At 40.4% G+C, this 12,368-nt stretch overlaps 1 protein-coding gene across 1 annotated transcript; it reads right to left on the bottom strand.

Annotated features, from left to right (window-relative positions):
- Window positions 1-5,653: 5,653 nt before the first annotated feature.
- Window positions 5,654-6,604, bottom strand: LOC141599950 (uncharacterized). The gene has a single exon (XM_074420097.1). It carries the CDS (start codon window positions 6,304-6,306, stop codon window positions 5,842-5,844), a length of 465 nt encoding a protein of 154 aa, XP_074276198.1. The 5' UTR covers window positions 6,307-6,604; the 3' UTR covers window positions 5,654-5,841.
- Between the last annotated feature and the right edge of the window lie 5,764 nt (window positions 6,605-12,368).

Genomic DNA, 12,368 nt, shown 5'->3' with positions numbered 1-12,368 from the left:
CTAGCACTTCGATTCCTGAGCCGCGGAGGAAAGTAAGGGCTAGAGGGAAAGATACTAGTTGGATATTGAGAGGGCCAGCACCGGGAGGACCATTAGTACCGGATTTGATTCCGAGTTTTGTTGGACACATATCTTACCTTTTGTGGAGTCAGCCTCAGTTGCAGCGTTTGTTGACTAAATATACTAGAGAGCGATCTTTAGTCGAGCTTCGTTCATGGAAATTGTCGGCGGCAGCTTAGAAGTTAGTTGAGGATTCGGGGATTAGTCATTTGCCCAACATCATGCATAAACATTTGAACATGCCATTGTTGTGTGCTTTTATTGAGAGGTGGCAGCCAGACACCAACACTTTCCACATGCCATGGGGTGAGATGACGATATTATTACATGATGTGCAGGAGATTCTTGGGATTGAGATTGATGGATTTCCTTGTAACATATCTGATGCAGATATGGCACATCCGATACTTGCGTGTCGGAGTTGTTGGGTATGACTGAGGTGGAGTTGGGAAGTCAGTGGGGACCTGATAACGATGCAAAGATCTACAAGGGAAATTTGATTTTACAAAAAGCTTTGAAAGATTTGGTTGAAGGAGACAAGCGGGGAATGGTATCGGAGGCTCAGGGTTACTTGATGCTTTTATTGAGTTCGACGTTATTTGTTGATAAATCGAGTGATAGAGTGTAAGCTAACACTTTCCCGATGCTTAGAGATGTTGGTAGTATTGCTGGGCGTGCTTGGGGTGCCGGCACACTTGTTTATCTATATAGGCAAATGGGGATCGCGACGAGGTCTGATTGTAAAGGGTTGTGCGGTTGTTTGACTTTGTTGCAGTCTTGGATTTTTGAGTACTTTCCGGCATTTAGGCCAATGGCTACTTTGACGGCCCCTCCCGGTGCACCTAGAGCTATGTTGTGGTCCACTGCTACGGTGCCACAACGTGAGGCAGGGAGAGCTTTGGTTTCCTATCGTGAGCAGCTTGATATGATGCTGATTGAGACGGTAGCTTGGAGACCGTACCCTGACCACCCGGAGACCGAGCACCCGCGTAGTGTTTACCACGGGTTGTTGAGATTTATTGATATTGTTGAGCCATATCAGCCAGATCGATGTCTTCGACAGTTTGGGTACATGCAGAACATCCCGACCCCAATGGCACGACCTGACAAGGTTTACCGTCCGGTGAAGTCCATTTCCTATGATGTGCAGTATGACGGTGCATATTTAGACTACACATGGAATAATTGGAAGATGCACATGACACATTTGGATAGGGTGTCGATACCCGCTCACCCACCACATTCCTATGCGGTAGGATATATGGAGTGGTTTGTCTCACATTCGCATCCTTACGTGATGAATGTTCCTCGGGATGCTGATCAAGTGCCCTTGGCGAGGTCCCACTTTCTGACTACGGTAACTATATTTAATATTATTTACTAATTCGCACTTTTTTTTGGTATTTTTTAATATCATTGTTATCGTAATTTTCAAGTTGGACAGTCTCTTATTCAGAGGTTCTCGCAGTACGACGATGTTGAAGACCCGGCAATGACCGCAGAAGTCACAAACTTTATAAGGAACGTTCATCCTCAGATGCGTGCGTACACTGGTCGACCCCCGGTTGTGGAGAGTAGTAGGGGGAGAGGCAGACGATCCGGAGGACGTGGTAGGGGTCGTCATGAGGAGGAGGTCGAGTCGGGACGAGGCAGAGGCCGAGGCCGCGATGATGTCCAAAGGTGGTCGAGATCAGAGCCTACCACTAGTAGGCATACTTATTAGATGTTGGACTATTATTAAAAATTTAAATTAACTAAATATTAACATTAATTTAAATTAACTAAATATTAACATACCTTCACCGTTACTGGTTGTCGTACTCGGGTAACTACGTCTGGAATGTTCGAAAGCAGATTTATTACGGGTATTGGACTTCCTTGGACGACCACGGCGTGTATCTTTTATTTCAGGTTCCTCAATAACCTCGTCCTCAGGATACAACTTAGTGAACAATGACTCAATTACATCTCTTTGGACCGAATGGTGGGCCGCCCGAACTTTATCGAAAAGGTCCTCCATCACATCATTATGGCGAGAACGCCGATGACTGGAATCCGTGTAGGCTAACCGTGACCAAAACACATGTAAATCATCAGGATGAATTCTTTTACCTTCATGGAAAACTGTATGTAACCGACAAGCACACAATAGCTTATGGGTCGTCCATAATGTGCAACCACAATTCTCCTCCAAATAATAACCCAAATCAGTCCCACGATTATATTCCACTAACATTGCTTCAATGGCGGTCGTCAAACTCTTCCACTCAACATTGAAAATATATTCCCATAATACATATTAGTAACAACTGTCTTGCTTATAGAATCTTCCAAATGTTTCACGAATTTCAATATGTTGCCCGTGAAGCATAACATCGCCCGTTTCCATATCTTGTCAAGAGTAAGTTCAGCTGATCCTAACCACATCTTCAATTGAGCATGAGCGGACTCAACTCTAGACGTAGTTGTGTTGCCAAAATGAAGCACCAAATTAGTAAAGCATTTGCCAAACATATGGATTTTATGCCACCAAGTCAACTCAAGATAACGATAAGTGCGGGATGACAACAATATTTTTTCCGCAACTCATTCCACTCCATGGTACATTCATCAAATGTTTTAGCTTCAACAACTTTCTTCCAAGCACTGTGTGCTAACGCTTTCCCAAAATTACCATTCCTCTCCATGTTCGTTGCTCTAGCCTCAATTGCGGTGTATACGTGAAATAAGCACAAGAAATGATGGGAAGTACGAAATACAAAGAAGTGCGGCAAGTAGACCACGCTCGTGATCCGTAACTATGACCGTTGGCCTCACACTGGTTCCAACAATGACTCTAACCTTCTCAAAACCCACTTATACCCTTCGTATCCTCATTCTCAATTAACGCGTAACCTATCAAAAACTTTTTCAACAGGTGTGTGACACCTACACATTGAACCAATATAAGACCGTATTTATTTGTCTTGTAAGTGGAGTCGATTAGAATAACATTTGGCCACGCTTTAAACATCCGCACCGCCTCGGATGAGTAAACCAAGCATGTGTAAGTTTTTTTGTTTCGGGATGTTTGACGAGTCACTAAGGTAGTTAGCTTGGTTCGCTAAATGCAACATATATAGCACACTATTTCTCCCATCTTTATCCTTCGCACTCAATCGAATTCTCATTATAAATTTGTTTCGAAATCGGGGCGGTTGATCGAGATACCGAAGGGTAAAAGCATGTCTAACCATCCCCTAAGGTTTCACGTGAGACTCGCGAATCTTTGCTTAATCAATTCTTTCTGTTCTTCAGTAAATTTCGCTCTACGCCTGTGACCTTCTAGAAACTTTCCAAACTTGTGATTGTGAACACCGCACTTCGGAACAACAACCCACACACCTTCACCTTTTTTAATCATTCTTAATGAAAATGGACACATAAATTTTTTGGTCTTCGATTTTCTTTGCGGTTTCAAGGGATCCTTAGCCTTGCTATTATACGGTCCGTATCGCTCACATTTCACTATTTTATACGGAGGACTCTTTTCCATGTGATACTTAGCCTTTACCAAATGAAAGCCTAACCCATATGCAACTTCATCACAACGATCAAATGCTTCTTCAAATGTGTTAAACGGATGCTTAAATACAAACATATCACCGTAATCAACATTCTCTTCACCGGGATCTTCATAATTTTCCTAATTAAATCCATTAACCGTTTTTTTAAAAATAAAAATGAAAAAAAAAGTCCATTCATGTGAAACACAAAAACGTATAATAAAAAAAAAATTAAACGTATAAAAAAAACATAAAAACGTATAAAAAAAAAAGGTCCATTCGTGTGAAATACACGAAACAGCCTGGGACCATTCGTGTGAAATACACGAAATAACCTGGGCCATTTCGTGTAAAGCACAAGAAAAAACCTGGGCCAATTCGTGTACTTCACACGAATGAGCCTGGGCCAGTTCGTGTTTTTTGCACGAATTGGTCTGGCAGTTTCGTGTTTTTTGGACGACTTTTCCTGGGCCATTCCGTGAATCTCACACGAAATCATTTTTTCTGGGTAATGTTCTACGCGTGTTAAATAATAACAATACAAAAATGCATCAAATTTACCTCATTCTCTTGCGTGTTTTCATTGTCTTGCGTATTTTCAGCTTCCTCGTAATTTCCCGTGTTACTACCGTCTCCATAACCACTACCTTCACCGTTACCGTAACTATATTGTTGATCGTTGTACCGATAATGTTGTTCGGCATTCCAATCGTTTTGAAATCGATATCCATCATTGTTGTACGAATTATCATTATTGTACGAATTAAAGAGATAATTAAAAAAAGGATTTCCGTCACTCATTTAAATTTTTCCCCAAAAAAACAAATTTTAGAGAGTTAAAGTAGAGAGAAGGGCAAACTTGGAAAAAGAAATGAATTTTAGGGGCGAGATGAGTATTTTAGGGGCGATCTTTAGTAATTTTGTTCTTTAAACGGGTGTGTATCAGAAACAACAATTTATTTATATCCTAGTAATTGGGCAGGCTTTTGACAATCTCGAACTCTTAAACATTTTGTTTTAGCATTTGGTTGTGTTGCCAAAGGAGGAGAACAAATCGTTCCTGACGTTTGTTGTTCCTCATGAGAAACTCATGAGAATGAAGGGCTGCTAACAGTTTGTTGGGTCTGGTATATGACGGAATAAACCAAAAATGCTCACTGAACTCTGCATTTCTTAGATTATGAAATGGAAATGATGGATGCAATTATCATTATGGGTTCTCTGGAAACAGCATTGTTGTTATGTGTATATGTAGTTGCTCATACCTTCAAAACTATTCGTTCACCAGAGTTTCTTTGAAGAAGTACAAGAAAAGGAAAGCAAATTTGGCATAGCCGACATCCAGCGTGGCCTAAATAGTGTTGAAGAAGTTTTCTTGAACATTGCAAAACAGGCAGAGATGGAAAGCGCAGCTGCGGAGGGAAATTGATCACCTTAAACCTAACTACGTCTGGAACATCTGTTAAGGTACGTACTTGTACAGGGCAGAAGTGCTTAATTTAGTGTACGTAAGTAGCTATGTTACTTCCACACTTCACTCTATCTCCACACGGGGTTCCTACCAATACAACACTTACTTTTTTTTGCTTATTCACAAAATAGTTGTATCTCATACTTATGATCACTTGCAATCTACACCAAAAAACTTGCTATTCACTGGTTATGGCCTATGGGTCATTAAATGACCGAGTGAGCTTAGTACACTATTTTTGCCGTGAAATGACAGTCGTCAAATGGCGATTCTTGACACAATTTCATTATGGTCATCTGGAAACAATTTCCAGACCGTAAATGACTAAAAAGGTTAGTCTTTTATAATTTACAGTCAACTGGCATACTTAAACTGATGATGATCTATATTGCAAATACCCATTGGGGGTAGGTATGTAGGGATACCAGAAACTGAGACTCCAGAAAATCCCAGACCATCTGATAAATGATACTGAATTAGAAGTGCATAAGTTGTTAGAGTTGAATTCGGTTGGTGGAGTAATTATAATAATAATAATAAAATCATTTACTCAATTAATAAGCACGATTGACTCTAGTTTGAAGGAACATTGACCTTAATTCAATTCAATAATTGTCATAGTATCAATAATTGACAAATACAGAGTAGAATAGAATAGAATAGAATAGAATAGAATAGTGTATTAATAAAAATAACAAGAGTATGCGTATAGCATCAAATTTAAAAAAGAAACTCATGTGCTAAAAAGCTTGAATCAAATACTCGTCATACCATACTGATACTACCGGCGTTGTAGCCGTACCTGGAGCGCCGTATGTTAACCTGTCTCTTCTTATATATCAACCCCGCCACAACCACAACTACCACACCAATCACTATTCCGATGGCAACTGCTGCTTTCTGACCCACCTTCATTCCTCCCTTTTTCTCATCTTTTGTCTCCTCGTGCTTTGCCACAACCACATCTGCCGCTTCTGCCTCCGGCGTCGGCGATGGAGTCGGCGTATTTGAGTCCGCCGCCGAGGATGGAGATGGAGATGGAGATGGCGATGAAGATTGTGACGGAGATGGGGATGAAGATTGTGACGGAGACGGAGATGGAGATTTGAGCGGCGAATGTGATGGAGATGGAGATGGAGATGGAGATGGAGAGGAGTGAGTAGGGATGGAGAAATAGAGGAGTAAGAGCAAATGTGTGATGATGAAGATTGTTGTTGTTGATTTAGCCATTGTTATTGTTAGTTGTAGTAGTAGTAGTAGTAGATCTGACTGCTGATGATGAAATGAATGATTGAATGAATGAATGAAAGTAATACTCTTTAGATCTGTAAAGTGTTTGATTTTGATTCAAAACTAAGGGAGATGGTGGTGATGAATGATGATGTTGCTGAAGCAAGAAGCAATCAAGAAACGAGAAACACAACAAGCAAAGGGAAATTTCTAGGCAGGTTTTAAGGAGGAGTTTAGCGAATGGGTTGGAGTTTGACTGTCATGACCTTCATTTGACGCAAATCACCACTTGTAATCATAATCATATTTATATTACTCTATTCATCATTCATACTCTATCAAATTAACCTACTCATTCGAAAAATTTAACCTAACAAAATTCACCTTCATCATTTAACTTTATTTACCTGGAACAAGTCATTTGTCGACATTTTCTATTCATTCTCAGGTTTATTTTCCTTCTTTACTCTTTATTCTTAATTTTCCTTTAATTTAGTAGTACAAATTGCAGAATGTTCATTGATTTTCTGAGTTGATTGTTTATTAGATTGTGTGATTTAATTATTTATTAGATTTCATATACCCTAATTTTGAGATTTTATTTCGGCAGAAATTGTTCTCTTGTGTTCATGATTTCACTAGGCTCACTAGGACGCCACATCCACAATTTTCAGCCATGTCATTTCACCCAGAATAAGAAGCCCTCGACATTGCTGATAGTATCAAATAGTGTCGAGTCAATTAGGTGTTATTAGCTAAATAAAGTTGTGATACCTCTGAGTTTTAGGAAGCACTCGGGCGAGTAAGGGAGTGTACTCGATCAAGTTGTCCATACTCCATTGAGTGTGGTGAACCGTGTGTATTCTGGCTTTGACCCAGGTCTGATTAGGTGGCACTCGGCCGAGTGGCTGGCGCACTCGACCGAGTAATCCGGTTCAAACCCAGAAAACGTGGAATTCGATTCCGTGTTTTGGGTGAGTGCTATATAAGGCCATAAAAGATGTTTGCCTCTCTCTTTGAACCCTAAAACCCTCTCTAGATGTAACACCCCAACTATCTGGTCAAGATAATTGGAGCGTTACCATCTCGGTTTTCCGAGGTAGGGTTTCAAAACTTCAATCAAAGAACATTTTATTAATGTAAAGTTTAATAATTTACATAAACATAAACAAATGAATAAAAGTAAAACCCATGACAATTATACTCTTATAATCAACTAGACTCGTCTCGTGACTCATCAAGCTCGTCCCGTCTCCCGCGTGCTATCCAAACAACCTGTACTTAACCTGCTCCCCATATGACCAAATGATATTATATAAATCGATACAGGCCACCCCAAAAGAGATAGGTGACAATTACACAGACACACAAACGTCAGTTTCATTTAAATAAATAAAGTGTGACACGACTCGAGTGTGTGAACATACAACATGACTATGATATGAATGAACCACCATCAACAACCATCACCACGGTACCAGGACACGCCCAGACATACCGACAACCACACTGGTACCGGGACACGCCCAGACATACCGATAACCATAAACAGGTACCAGGACACGCCCAAACATACCGGGTCCGGAAGGCAACCGGATCCCCTGCCAGATGTCGTGTCTCAACCACACGAGTCCCTTCGTAACTCAAGCCATTAATGTGTACATCCCTCTTGGAGTGGAAAGCTCCAAGAGGTGACTTAAGCGCAAGACGATCTCCCAACCGTCTTACATCTCCAAAACAACAACAACACGAATCCTCCAACATATACAATCAGAACCGTCACAATATGAAATGCATGACAGGCCATATACACCATGACATGCCAAACATGTCATGGATACCATTTCCTCAAATCTCGACTCGTCGAGTCGTCATGACCAACAACATGCAATACGACCCAATCGATGCAATTAAATGACAAAAGACTCATTTTATAAACAAATACGACAATGAAAACTGAGTAGGATAAACCTACCACACAGCAAATCCGCATAAGCAATCTGTCACACAAGCTAGTCCTGTCTCGTAAAACCGTCTCACAAAACCCATTTCCTAAAATACGATAATAGTACAAATACGTATAAATATACCAATCTAATACGTATAAAAATATGTATAAATATACTATTCTATTTATACAAATACGACTAAATAAACCTGTTTTATACACTACCCAAAACCCGACTCAAACTCAACCACCACCACCACCTCCGCTGCCACCGTGGACCACCACCACTAGCCACGGTGGCCACGACCAGCAGCAGCACCCACGACAACCCTCGACACCAACACCACCACCCGCAACAACCAAACACACACACACACAACCCACAACCAACCCCAAAACAGTCACCCTCGTCGGCGACAGCCACCGTCCCTGACCATGGTGGGTGCAGTGGTCACCCACCACGACGAGGCAAGCACCGGCAGCAACACAGCAGCAGCAACAACAAACAACAACGCAACAACAACAAACCCGACATCCCTCCTTTCTTCCTATAAAACTGCCACCTCCGGCCACCCTCACGACCACCCACAACCACCACTCTACTCCCCTCTCTTTCCTCAACCTAGATCTGCCCAGAATAAGACCCAAACCGACCCGAAACCCTCACAAAAACACAGCCCTAATCCGCGACACAAAACCCCTTAAAACCCCTTTTTTTTCTACTCGGTCAACGGAAGCTCCTATGGTGGTCAAAGGCGGGTCAGAGGTGGGTCAAGGTCGATACGAGTCAACGGTATAAAAATAATAACATAAAGGCTAGTATAAAACGGTTTACCTTACGATCTCAAGGCGGAGGGACAAAAGGCGATCTTCCTTTTCTTCTCTTTTCTCTCTTCTTTCTCTCTAGGATTCTCTCTAACTTTGTGTGGTGGGAAATGTAAATGAAATGGGATAAGGTAGTATGGGTGGATAAGGGGGGTATATGTACATGTGGCTTATTAATATTATATTATTATATTATTCCGTCTCAACATAACTCGCTAAATATAATGAAATATTATTATTATTATATAATTATTAAGGGTTTTTCTTAGGGCACATGTTAATAACCTTAATATGATAAGATTGACAACATATTCTCATGAGATATTCAACTATAAACTCATTGTTACCATAATTAGTGAGAATATATTGTTAATCTTACCATATCAAGGTTACTAACATGTGCCATTAGGGCACATTTTAGAAAAACTCAATTATTAAATACGGAGTATTACACTAGAACATTCCTTTCATCTTTTGAGAAGATTCAACCTTGTATTCAAAGATTTAACGTCACCCTTCATCTTCTCTTTGCCTTTTTCATCATGTGAGTTTTTATTTATTCTTTTAATCTCTTTTATTTTTACCCAAACCCTAGAATTTGGGGAAAATTGGGGGTTTTGTCATTTGGGTGTTTTAAATGGGTATTTGTGTAATTAGATAGTTGTAATATCGGATTATATATGTATTATTGTTGTAGTAACCTATTGCCAACAAACACCCGATGATTATCGGACTACTACATGTTTCTGTAACCGCTGCGTTTGATTGACAGTTTGTATAACTGTGTGTCGTGAAGCTCAAAAACCGTTTTCAAAAATGAAAAACATGTAAAAATATTTCAAAAATACTAGTACCCACCCTAAATAACACCCAAACACAAGCTTACACGGCTACGCAAACATAATCAACCATAAAATACATCCTAACAAAACCTAGGATAGAACAAAACACAAATTCTAAATTTGCGAAAGGGGCAAGACAGCCCCTTGTGTCGCCCACATACTCGCGCCTCAATGGGTGGCCAGTATGGCCACGTTGCCCAAAATTCACAACACCACACATTCCTCTATAAATACCCCCCAAGCACCACCATTTACAACCACGCGAGAGTCTGCCCCTTCTTTATCCCTTAAAATTCTAGACCTCGACTTCTAAAGTCAAAAATCGACACGTGTTTTCGACCTACTGATTGAAAACACGAGCCTTACACATTGTTTAGTACCGTCATCGTGCATTAAAAACACTTGACTTACCTTTGACCAACTACACCCACACTAAAGCAAAGCAACACTCCATATTTACAAAACAGTTTTTCAAATCGGGCTTTCCGACTCACAAGTTTTACACTTTATTGATTTCCAGTCAAGCAACCGAGCATGTAATTATGAGGGTGCAATTAATCCTCTTATTTCATGTTCTTTGTACTGTTTTTGTGACTTTAACATCATAAAACATGCATAACACGATTCAAAACTTGGAAAGATCAAGCCAAAACCGAGTTTTGGTCTCAGACAAAGGCTTATTGCCTCGCCTAGGGGCTCGCGCCTCATAAGGCCTCTTAGGTCAGAACTCAATGTGTTTGAGTTCATAATTCCTCATGTTTTATTTTATTTTTTTTCCTTCTTTTCTTAAAACGGTTATTACCCTTTCAAATCATTTTTATGATAAACATTTTGACCATTTGTAATACCTCCATAAGTCGGGACCCTACCTCAAGGCATTCCAAACACATGGAGGCATCACAAAACTTGGTTTCCCAAGCTTGTAGTGCGAAAAAATGAGTCAAGAAGTGTAAGATTGAATAATCCCCTAATTGGGTGATTGTGTGATCATTATTATTTATAGGCAATGTACAATATGGTTACCATAATACAAGGGATGCACTATGATACTATTTCCTAATAACTAGGTAACTAAGTATTTACAGAATATTTACTAATACACCCCCCGCAGTCGTAGCGGGAGGAGAGCGGACACTCAGGCTGGAACAAAATAGTGTGAAGAGATGGCGAGGAAGTCCCTTGGTGAATATATTAGCATATTGGTACTCAACGGGAACATGAAGAATACGGACCGTTCCAAGTTAAACAATTTCACGTACGAAATGAATGTCAAGCTCGACGTGCTTAGTGCGCTGGTGCTGAACCAAATTGCCGGAAAAATAGACGGCAGAGATGTTGTCACAATAGACCAACGTAGCATGGGTTACAGGGACGTGAAGTTCAAGTAATAAATTCTGCAGGCAGCTCGTTTCAGCGACTGCATTCGAGACACCACGATATTCTGCTTCGGCACTGGATCGAGATATGGTCGGTTGGAGTTTGGAGGACCAAGAGACCAAGTTGTCGCCAAGAAAAACACTGTGCCGGAAGTAGAGCAACGGGTTTCAGGGCATCCGGCCCAATCCGCATCGGAATAAGCTACACATGGGATTTATTTTTTGAAACAGCAAGGCCAAGCTCTAGAGTACCTTTAATGTAACGCAGGATGCATTTTAGAAAATTAAAATGAGGCTCGCGAGGGGCATGCATGAATAGGCAGACCTGTTAGACAACATAAGTGATGTCAGGACGAGTGATGGATAGATATTGTAATGCTCCGGCCAAGCGGCGATATAAAGTGGAATCTGGTAGCAAGGAGCCAGTTGTGGAATTGAGTTTGGCCCCGGGGTCAAATGGTGTGGCGACCGGATTACAGTTGGACATGTTCGCACGGCTTAATATATCACGAGCATATTGTTGCTCCGACAAGAAAAGACCAGACGATTTATTGGTTATCTAAATGCCGAGAAAGTGATGAAGCGGACCAAGATCAGACTGTAAGGTTCATATACCTATTATTAGATTCCTCTAATGATGAACTAATTACACTAGTACAAAAATATTTATTTGCGGCTCCAAAAAAGGGGCTTTTTGCGGCGTTTTTGATGTAGCAGCAAATAAGGGGGCCGCAAATAGCAAAGTTATTTGCGGCGTTTTAAAAACGCCGCAAATAAATAGCGCTATTTGCGGCGTTTTTTTGAAAAAAACGCCGCAAATAGCAAAAAAAAAAAAAAAAACTTTTTTTTTTGGTTTGCTGTTATAAGGCCAGACAAATGATTCAAATATTCTAACTCTCAAATATACACAAGACAATCTTACACGATTTTAGTAAATATTCTAAATTCATACATCAAATAGAAATAAAACACGTACCAATATACAATACTAAAACTAATTATAAGGACACTAAAATACACTTCATATTAACTATTTGAAGATAATGACTTCTATGTATCATTTCAATTCCA

Source organism: Silene latifolia, chromosome 9, assembly GCF_048544455.1.
Source record: "Silene latifolia isolate original U9 population chromosome 9, ASM4854445v1, whole genome shotgun sequence".
NCBI classification, from domain to species: domain Eukaryota; kingdom Viridiplantae; phylum Streptophyta; class Magnoliopsida; order Caryophyllales; family Caryophyllaceae; genus Silene; species Silene latifolia.
This window is presented reverse-complemented; position numbering and strand designations above follow the sequence as displayed.

Coding starts and splice junctions, on each gene's coding strand:
- LOC141599950 (XM_074420097.1), bottom strand. CDS start 6,306: ATGGCTAAATCAACAACAACAATCTTCATCATCACACATTTGCTCTTA.